This window comes from Astatotilapia calliptera, chromosome 22 (assembly GCF_900246225.1).
Source record: "Astatotilapia calliptera chromosome 22, fAstCal1.2, whole genome shotgun sequence".
NCBI lineage: Eukaryota > Metazoa > Chordata > Actinopteri > Cichliformes > Cichlidae > Astatotilapia > Astatotilapia calliptera.
Window position 1 is genome coordinate 24,430,636 of NC_039322.1, and position 11,127 is coordinate 24,441,762.

Here is an 11,127-nt window from a genome sequence, read left to right on the forward strand (position 1 = left end):
GAGGCTGCACCTATGACTCCACTTTTATATCCATCTTTGTCGGCAAACTCACCTCCACCATATCAAGGTACAACTTTTGAGCAACTACATTGAGGCAACAAAGAATCCCAGAAAAAGAAAAAAATGTACAACTGGCTAAAGCAACATGAGATTTCAAAACAAACCAGAAAAGATAGAAGAAGCAAGAAGAAGAATCACCTTAGGTCTGTGGGAATGTAAGTGAAAGGGAGATTTCCTGGAACCTTGAAGAAAGGAAAACTTCTAAACGAGGACAAAACTGCTGATTGAGAGAGGACTCTGAAAGAGAGTACTGTTACTCTGAATCTCTATCATCAGAAGAGGATGAAGAGGAGGGAGCTGCCTTACCATGAAAATATTATACAAGATCTCAGACACAGATTGAACAACAAGCTTGGAGCTTTCTTCCCAAAATACAGATGCCATTGGGAACTGCACCCACTGGCCAGCTTGTGTATAATCCTTTTAGCCACTGCAACACGAAAGGACTAATTGCCAAACTCCCACCTTTGACAGGAGGAGCTTCAGCTTGGATTTCAGCTCTGAAAGACAACACAGCTGGAGAAATGCATGCCATGCATTGAAGGAGTTGATGTGACCACGAGATTGATGTTGGATGAAGGCATTTCACTCAGAGTGCAGCGACAACTTCAGTCAATTTAGAAATGGACGTGGCAGCACCTTAGTCACCTATCCAAGAACTATAGATTTGAGAACAGAGAGTAGATTCATCCAACTAGGTTTAGATTTATGCCAGGCAAACCATTTAAACCCCATTCTGCACCTTTTAGATATGTTTGTTGTTAATAAAATCTCATCACAAGCTAATTAAAAATCACCTCGTATCATCGCATAGTCAGTGGTGAATTCTGTCTACAGTTCCCTTATTACAATTGATGTCTGATGCAAAAAAATATGTTTTTGTTCATTGTTGTACCCATAAATAAATGTTAATTAGAATGGATGTTAAAAATATTCAAAACACAGGGAACCAAATGTCCATCTTTATCTGCCTTGTCACACACAAGCTTTTTTTGTTGGTCCTTAACAAACAGAAAAACAGCCTTCCACTTAATGGAGTCCTTACGTCCTCTTGTTTTAAAAGAAATAAATGAAATATAAGTTTTTAACTGAAAGACAGAACGCATTACAAAACAGTCTTTGAAAAAGTTAATGGAGATGGGAGTAAAAAAGTTTGATGCAGAAGTCTTGTGTGTTTGTTTCAACTTCAACTATCAGCCCATATCTGAATTAACTTTATTCATTCCTATTCCTTATTGCCTTCCATGTAATTAAGCTTTCCTTCCTAGCCTCGTCAAATCTCAGCCACGGTGCCTTTTTGTGTTTCTCAGTCCCTGGATGTATGGCAGGCTAGCTTATGTTAAAAGTTCTCTTGTATAATAAATACCGATTCGACAGTGTGCAGTCAACTTTTCATTTTTTCGATTCCTCAACACACATGGCACAGAGCATGTTACACACCATAAACAATCCCACTCTAAACAATAGGTAGGAACAAAATGGCATAAAAAACTTAAACGTTACAAAGTTTATAAACTCAGGCAAGTGATAATGAAATTATTAAATATTAAAATTTAAAGCTCACAATCTTTTTTTTTTTTTTTTTTAAATGGACACTTCTTAAAAAGCTGATTCAAATAAAAACATTACCTTCAGCTTTTCAGTAGCAAGCTAAAGATGTTGCACCTAGGTTCAACTGTTTATCGAAACATCAGGTGGGGATGGTGTTAAAGTGTGAAAACCCAAGCCCCTGAGTATGAGGAAAATTCTTTTACAGCTAAGCATGTAAAGACAGAGATAATTGTAAGCTTCTTTGTTGGCAGAATGAAAAATAAACCTAAACCAGGTTTACAATCTCATAAAAAACCTAAAAGTACATCACGCAGGTTTCAAAGGTAACTTTATTAACTGTTGTTACAGTTCACTGAGTCAACTAGTCCCCATCCATACACACAAACACACACACGCACACACACAGAGGAAGAGAGACTGACGTGGATCTAGAGTGATGCGGACAGATGTGGGTCTACTCAGCTCCCTGTCCTCCCATCTGCTCCTCTTTGTTCTTCTTCTTGTGACCAGAGACGATGTCATCAATACGCAGCAACAAGATGGCCGTCTACAAACACAGCAGTATCATCAGTATCAATCACACTACTGATCAGTAATCATTGATATCAATCACACATCAGGATGTACTGCTGTGTGGGAAGTTCTGACCTCGACGGCGGTCTTGTAGGTCTGAGCTTTGACAGCGAATGGCTCCCAGATCCCAAGAGCTGACATGTCGGACAGACAGCCACTCTCACCGTCCACACCCCAACACACACTGTTATCCTGAGTGTGTTTGGCCTGAACACACACACACAAATACAAACAACTGACTTCTCAACAACACACACGTTAAATAAAGTTTTATTGCTGTTACCTCATTTGCTTACCCTCAGTGATGTCAGAACGCGGATGGTGGAGGCACCACAGTTCTGGATCAATGTTCGGGGGATAACCTCGAGCGCCTGAGCTACAGCACGGTATGGCCACTGTTCGACACCGGTGAGAGCACGGGAACGCTCCGTCAGGTGCTTCGACACCGCCATCTCCACTGCGCCACCGCCTGGCAACAGGAAGGGGTCGAGCAACACATTACGGCACACCTGCATGGCGTCCTGCAGGTTCCTCTCCACTTCCTGTGGACAGAGACAGTGTTAACCAATCCTTGGATTTACCAATCACCTCACTGACTGATTGATTGATCGACCACCGCTCACCGCCAAGATCTCCTTGCTTGCCCCCCTCAGCAAGATGGTGCAGGCTTTGGGGTCTTTGCACTCAGTGATGAAGGTAAAGTACTCATCTCCGATCTTCTTCACCTCAAACAGCCCAGCTCCAACGCCCATGTCCTCCTCACGCAGCTCGTCCGTCCGACTCACAATCCGGGCGCCGCACGCCCTGAGAGAGAAACAGTTATTTACAGCTCGCTAAAACTTCCTGTCTGAGGAGCAGAACGCTGATTGGCTGCTGCGTACCTCGCAATGCGGTTATTGTCAGTCTTCCTGACGCGACGGATGGCGGTGATGTTAGCTTTCACCAGGTAATGTTGAGCGAGATCTGACAGGAAACGGGAAGTAAATGCTACGCTGTTATTTTGTTTCAGGCATTGACCTCAGAGGACTTTCCCTTCACGTTTGTTCACCATCTTGGTGCTCTGCACCAGCTCCACTCTCTCTGCTGAGCTGCAGCTGACATGTACCTGAGATCCCCTTCTCGGTGAAGAGCAAGTCTGGTTTGAGGCGGATGATGTCCTCACAGATTTGCTGGATGTACTCTTCCTCCATCTGCAGGATCCGGGCAAAGTCTTCCTCCTTACTGATCTCGATATCTGTCTGCAGGGGGGCGGAGCCACAGACAAACATTAACACAAGTAACACACACACGCAAACAAGTGTAACTACCTCTGTCTGTGTGTGTGTGTGTGTGTGTGTGTGTGTATCACCTGACTCTCTCCTTTCTTGTACTCAAGCGAGCAATCGAGCAAGACAATTCGTGGGTTCTTGATCATCCTCTTCATCCTTGGGTGCGTCACATCTTTGTTGATCATGACTCCTCTCAGCACGCATGAGTCCTCGATGATTCCACCAGGAACCTGTATGCAGCACACCATCATTGGAAACGGGACAGATAAAACTTTATTAACAAACAACCTGAAGGCAGGCGAGCCAACCCTAGTTTAAAGCGACTGGCCCACAGTGATTCGTACCTTCTCCACCTTGGCGTACTTCTTGATGTCAATCTCTTTGCGACCGCTCTCCTCCAGTTCCACAGTGCGCACGGCATCCAGCGCAATGTTACAGGCCAGCTCAGACCAGCGGCTCAGAGCTTTGGTGTTAATGGCTGAGTGGACAATCTTCAGCATCATGGAGCGGTCTGACGTGTCCACAGGGGTGCTAGGAGGGGAGGGGGCAAAGTTACACATAGCATAGGACATGGCAACTTCATCGCAGCTGGAACAGCTGTTACCTGATCTCCTTCAGGGTGTCCAACATGTCCTCCAGCGCCCGGCGGTAAGCACTGATGATCACAGTCGGATGCATCTGCTGCTCCAGAAACTGCTCAGCCACTGCCAGCATCTCACCGGCTGAAGGTCACACAGGTGACAGGGAGAGAGAGAGAGTGAGAGAGGGGGGGAGAGAGAGACAAAGACAGGTTTTAGATCAACTGAGAGATCGTGTGATTGTGTGCCACGTTTCTCGTCCTCTTCCTCACCCAGTATGATGACCGAGGTGGTTCCATCTCCCACCTCCTCATCCTGTGTACGGCTGATTTCAATCATCGACTTCGCTGCTGGGTGCTGTACCTGGATCTGTTGCAAAGGAAATGCAGCAGGTGAGGAATCACACGCCTGATTAGATGTTGAATGAGTGTGAGCGTGTGAGTGACTGACCTCTCTGAGGATGGCATTTCCATCATTGGTCATCACGATTCCTCCAGTGGGATCAAGCAGCATCTACATATACACAAACACACACAGGGGCACATGTTAGCATATTAGCATGCCGACAACACTTCTCTTGCTGTGCATGTGCAGAGGGTCTGACCTTCATCATGGCCCTTGGGCCAAGGCAGGTCCTGATGACATCAGCGATGGTCTGAAACGCACAAAGAGATCAAGGGGTCAATCGATCACTCAATCAATCCCAGCGGGTCAGATCAATAGTTCCTATCACCTGTAAGGTTATGGTGAGTCTGTGCTCACGACCCACTGGGGATCTCAGAGTTAGCATGTCATCTGTAACATGTTTCAAAGAGCCAGGTGTACAACTGCTTATTGATTATTATTTAGTCATGCTGATCACACTGGTCTGTGTTAATATGATCAGATTTTATCTGTCACACACAATTTGAGTTCATTTATCCTCCTGCAGTGAATCTATGTAGAGCACTGAGAGACCAGAATGCCAATATTCTGCCAGGATAACTAAAAGTCAATAAAAGCTGGAGCTTCAGCAGGTTGTGTGTGTGTGACAATGGTCAATAATGGAGCACACAGGAGCTGGCTCTTTGCTGAGATGTTTGTGATGGTACTCCTGGTCCTTGAGCAGCACCTGGACCAGCCTGAACCGGTCTAGTTATGTGCCGACTCAGTCTCTGAGCATCACCTTTTTGCTTTCTGTGCCACAGCCAGTCCGGCATTCAGAGGAAACACACAGCTCCCCGTTAGTGTCTGACGCTGTTAGCAGAATGAAACCCGTGTACACATTGTTTCAGACTGAACTATCAGCCAATCAGTGAACATGATTATGTCACTGTCAGCACTGTAAACTGCTCTCTGCAGGTGTTTCTTAGGTAAGCCATCAGTGTGCACAGGCTGTGTGTAACACACTAAAATCTAAATCTGAGTTTGACCCGTTCTGCACAAACTCTCTGCTGGTAGGGCTGCTCGATTATGGCAAAAATGATAATCACGATTATTTTCACTGAAATTGAGATCTCGATTATTTGACGATATTTATTTAACCCTTTAAGACCTACTATAGAACCAAATCCGCCAGAGCTCATATTATTTTTTTACATGTTGTAGTGCCATTTGTGGGAGCATTTTAATTTGCTATGCAACTGTTATAGCCCATATTTTAATAATATGTATGCATTAAGTCCATAGTAACTACATTAATTGCAAAAAAGTGCAATAAACTACAAAAAAAAATTGAAAATCGTTTTTGTTTTTTTTACATATATTTCTACTTGGAGAAATTTAAGAGGTTTATCCCTCAAAACTTTAAATACAAAAAAGTTGCAAAAAATAGTTTACAACAACAGGAAATTTATTTTGAGTGTCTTCATAGTTTTATTTTGGAGATACACCAATTTTTATATACTGCAGGAAAAACAAAAAACAATCCTATGATGCAGATTTGCAAAGAAAACAGCAGGTGCATCAAAATAAACTATTTCCAGCACTGCAATTCGAGTTCTAAGCATCACAGAAACTATTCAGAAAAGTCAAACATGACCAGTATAGGCTTTTAAGGCCTACAAGTAAAAAACTACAATTTCCGCGAAAATGACATCACTTCCGGTTTCGAGCAGGAAATAGCGGACATGCGACAGTTCCGCTGACATCTGTTTCACTGTGGGAAGTGTTACGAACAGCTGATCGGATCGGCAAAGCGTGTTTCTGGAATATTATGTTTTTGTTGCTGCAAGTGCTTTTTATGCAATTTTTGCAAAGCTTTATGTGGAAGGAAACCGTGACCGAGGACAAGCTGATGGCATCAGATGTAAGTACAACTCCTCCGGTTTATTGCGCTAGCTTACACGGTTCCGGTTCTACAGGGATTTAAAAATAGTTACACAAAACGGAGCGTGCTGCTCTGACCGGCTTTAAAAGGTTACCAATGACTTTAAAAAATAATATAAAATAGTGTGCAACACCACTGAAGTTTTTTTTACCTCTCTTTTCAGCCAACGGCAGTCACTCTCCTCTCCAAATAACTTCTGCTTAGCTTTCCGAGCTTTCGATCAGCGGTCTCCAACCTTTTTTGCGCCACGGACGGTTTATGCCCGACAATATTTTCACGGACCGGCCTTTAAGGTGTCGCGGATAAACGAGGGAGGGGCTAATAATCGGCTCAGTCATTTTTAATGATCGTTGAAAGATATTTCAGACATGGCGGGGATATACAGTGGGGCAAAAAAGTATTTAGTCAGCCACCGATTGTGCAAGTTCCCCCACCTAAAATGATGACAGAGGTCAGTAATTTGCACCAGAGGTACACTTCAACTGTGAGAGACAGAATGTGAAAAAAAAATCTATGAATCCATATGGTAGGATTTGTAAAGAATTTATTCGTAAATTAGGGTGGAAAATAAGTATTTGGTCAATAACAAAAATACAACTCAATACTTTGTAACATAACCTTTGTTGGCAATAACAGAGGTCAAACATTTACTATAGGTCTTTACCAGGTTTGCACACACAGTAGCTGGTATTTTGGCCCATTCCTCCATGCAGATCTTCTCGAGAGCAGTGATGTTTTGGGGCTGTCGCCGAGCAACACGGACTTTCAACTCCCGCCACAGATTTTCTATGGGGTTGAGGTCTGGAGACTGGCTAGGCCACTCCAGGACTTTCAAATGCTTCTTACGGAGCCACTCCTTTGTTGCCCGGGCGGTGTGTTTTGGATCATTGTCATGTTGGAAGACCCAGCCTCGTTTCATCTTCAAAGTTCTCACTGATGGAAGGAGGTTTTGGCTCAAAATCTCACGATACATGGCCCCATTCATTCTGTCCTTAACACGGATCAGTCGTCCTGTCCCCTTGGCAGAAAAACAGCCCCATAGCATGATGTTTCCACCCCCATGCTTCACAGTAGGTATGGTGTTCTTGGGATGCAACTCAGTATTCTTCTTCCTCCAAACACGACGAGTTGAGTTTATACCAAAAAGTTCTACTTTGGTTTCATCTGACCACATGACATTCTCCCAATCCTCTGCTGTATCATCCATGTGCTCTCTGGCAAACTTCAGACGGGCCTGGACGTGCACTGGCTTCAGCAGCGGAACACGTCTGGCACTGCGGGATTTGATTCCCTGCCGTTGTAGTGTGTTACTGATGGTGACCTTTGTTACTTTGGTCCCAGCTCTCTGCAGGTCATTCACCAGGTCCCCCCGTGTGGTTCTGGGATCTTTGCTCACCGTTCTCATGATCATTTTGACCCCACGGGATGAGATCTTGCCCCAGATCGTGGGAGATTATCAGTGGTCTTGTATGTCTTCCATTTTCTGATGATTGCTCCCACAGTTGATTTTTTCACACCAAGCTGCTTGCCTATTGTAGATTCACTCTTCCCAGTCTGGTGCAGGTCTACAATACTTTTCCTGGTGTCCTTCGAAAGCTCTTTGGTCTTGGCCATGGCGGAGTTTGCAGTCTGACTGTTTGAGGCTGTGGACAGGTGTCTTTTATACAGATGATGAGTTCAAACAGGTGCCATTCATAAAGGTAACGAGTGGGGGACAGAAAAGCGTCTTACAGAAGACGTTACAGGTCTGTGAGAGCCAGAGATTTTCCTTGTTTGAGGTGACCAAATACTTATTTTCCACCCTAATTTACGAATAAATTCTTTACAAATCCTACCATGTGGATTCATGGATTTTTTTTTCACATTCTGTCTCTCACAGTTGAAGTGTACCTCTGGTGCAAATTACTGACCTCTGTCATCATTTTAAGTGGGGGAACTTGCACAATCGGTGGCTGACTAAATACTTTTTTGCCCCACTGTATTTTATTATTCTAATGCCCATCTCTCACTTTGCATCTGGTGTCTGGTCCTGGAACAGCCCAAGTCATTTCAGAAGGAGCTTGGCATGGCTGAAAGCTGTAATCGTGATTAAAATTCGATTAATTGAGCAGCCCTATCTGCTGGTCTGTAGGGTTGTTATGTACGCACACACGCACACAACTAACACATTCATATATGGTAAATGGCCTGTATTTATATAGCGCTTTACTAGTCCCCAAGGACCCCAAAGCGCTTTACATATCCAGTCATCCACCCATTCACACACACATTCACACACTGGTGATGGCAGCTACATTGTAGCCACAGCCACCCTGGGGCGTACTGACAGAGGCGAGGCTGCCGGACACTGGCGCCACCGGGCCCTCTGACCACCACCAGTAGGCAACGGGTGAAGTGTCTTGCCCAAGGACACAACAACCAAGGCTGTCCAAGCCGGGGCTCGAACCGGCAACCTTCCGATTACAAGGCGAACTCCCAACTCTTGAGCCACGATCGCCCCACGATATAGTGTAGGACTGTCAGAAATCTTCATCAGACAGTAACATTTACCTTACTGATAAGTGCATTTTTAACCAATTTGTTTTTGCATTTAGGACAATGTTTTATATAAAAACAATTTAATACCGCATGTGAATGCACTACACATCCTTTGGCAGATGTTTTCTGCAGCTTCTAAACAGAAAGCTAACAAAGCACACAAATTTAAACACCTTTTTTATCTTCTTCAAATTTTACTCTTCTTCATTTATGAGCAAATATATGTATAAATTCAATGACTAAATAATCATAAACACTTGGGTAAAGCTATTCATTATTTTAGTAACTGAGTATTCTATTAATTGCTCAGTGACAAATAAACACGTTCATCCTATTAATTACTAATATTAAATATTCAGGAGATTAAATCTTAGAAATGTATACAATCAGTTTAAACAGCTGTCCAAACACAATGCTTTTATTTTAGTTAAAAAAAAACAACAAAAAACTCTATCCAAGCTATGACAGGGTGAAAGGATGGGGACACACTGCATAGGTACTATGGGTTCTACATAGAACCAAGCTAAAAGCATGAGTAGAGGAGCAGAGGAGGCCCTGGCTAACCCAGGCTACTGTCACTGGTGGATTTCCTCAATTAGCCAGACCTGAGGTTTTTTGCTCAGACACAGAACATAATGTTTGTTTGCCTTCTGTGAGTGCACTTGGACACAGCTGCTTATTAAGTAACTAACCAATAACTTTAAGGACAGTGTGAAGCTCATCAAGAAGCTCATTGTGCTATGAGACCAATCCGGTCATGATTCTATTTTTTTTACCCAGCCCAGCTCCTACAAGAAGAGGAGCAGGCCAAGACTGACTACAACCAACAGCTGGAGCACCTGCCAGATTGGACATGTCAGTTACCACGGTAACAAATTTGATAGGCAAGATATATGTCAGCAGTGGTGCGGGGACCGCTGTGCACAGCACCAACACATCGTCTGGATCACAAAGCAGGTTATTCAGTTTGTGACCTAAAGGGCACAGAAGGAAGTGAGCAGAGCCTTGTAGAACAAACGCACCTTTGCTGCATTGATGTTCCCGGTCTGGACTTTACGTCCAGACTCCCTCTTCACGTTCTGGTCTGCAGAGACACAAACACACACAGAAGTTACTGCCCGCATACACGCAGTGCTGTTACTCTTTATTCTTATTCGTACAGTGATGATCCGTTTTCAATAGGCAGAGGTTCCGCCTGAAAAAGAAAACGATCAGTACTGATGATGACTCTTCTCTCTGGATCAATCACAATGATCAGAAACACAATGACATGTTCCTAATGACATAATCAATAAGTGAGTTCACACTAACACAGGTGGAGGATTCCACCTTCACTCCATCACATGAACGCCTGATTTTAGCCTCAAAGGAACCGTTAGCCTGCTAGCTCCGTGTTCATGCTGAGTAACGGGTTAGCTTAAGTTAGCCTATCATCCATCTGCTAACCGGGCTAACATGCTAACGCCGGCCGCGCCCCGCTTTGTGCGTCTCTGGGTTGTTAGCGGATCGAAGGCAGTTCCGAACGGCCTGCGTACGGTTGTCGGTGGTTTTGTAAAAGCTTTGGAGGAAAATAAGAATACTCACTGAGCACTAAAACCTGCTGGCCGATCATTTTCACAGCGCGTGCCGGACAACAGCCTGGAAGCTTCTGGGTGGCACGAGGAGAGAGGAAGGCTCCACCTACAGGGGCGGGCAAACAGCCCGGGTCCGACTAATCAGAGAGAACATTACGTGACAGATAGGCAGATCCACCAATAAACTGAATGAGGCAAAAGGGTCGCCCTTTCATATGGAGACTAAAATCAGCCTTTAGTTTCATATTATTTCCGTGTATTAAAAACTGTTTCCGCTAAAAATAGAGCAGCTTCTACAATAAGCACCATCAGAATTCAGAGTTTTGGACTGAACTTCTAAAATGACATTTTTTGCTTTTTTAAAGAAACAATTTATGCTCAGGAGCATGGGCGTCTCAGAGCTTTTTCTTACCCTCATCCTACCTACCTATGGTGCGCCGTTTGTAAACTGAAAATGCTGAAATTAGCGGCAACAGTTTTACACATTTAGCTCCAAACCTTATGAAAACATTTTTCGAGTCACTTTTTACAACATTTACGAAAATATTTGTAACGTTTTATATTTCAAACTTTTTGTATTTCAAAATATATTTAATCTAAATACTATATAAAATACAAATTTTACATCTAAATATTATATTTAAATCATCAGATAGTTTCTCAGATAAAAACGGAAC

General features: G+C 43.6%; 1 protein-coding gene across 1 annotated transcript; it reads right to left on the reverse strand.

Annotated features, from left to right (window-relative positions):
• Positions 1-1,922: 1,922 nt before the first annotated feature.
• cct3 (chaperonin containing TCP1, subunit 3 (gamma)) lies at positions 1,923-10,569 on the reverse strand. Its single transcript, XM_026155714.1, has 14 exons — positions 10,461-10,569; positions 9,899-9,960; positions 4,635-4,685; positions 4,481-4,543; positions 4,303-4,399; positions 4,057-4,174; positions 3,797-3,983; positions 3,533-3,682; positions 3,290-3,422; positions 3,066-3,147; positions 2,808-2,988; positions 2,481-2,726; positions 2,260-2,391; positions 1,923-2,158 (listed from the first exon to the last, which is right to left on the reverse strand). The coding sequence occupies exons 1-14, from the start codon at positions 10,486-10,488 to the stop codon at positions 2,066-2,068; spliced, it is 1,623 nt and encodes a 540-aa protein (XP_026011499.1). The 5' UTR covers positions 10,489-10,569; the 3' UTR covers positions 1,923-2,065.
• Between the last annotated feature and the right edge of the window lie 558 nt (positions 10,570-11,127).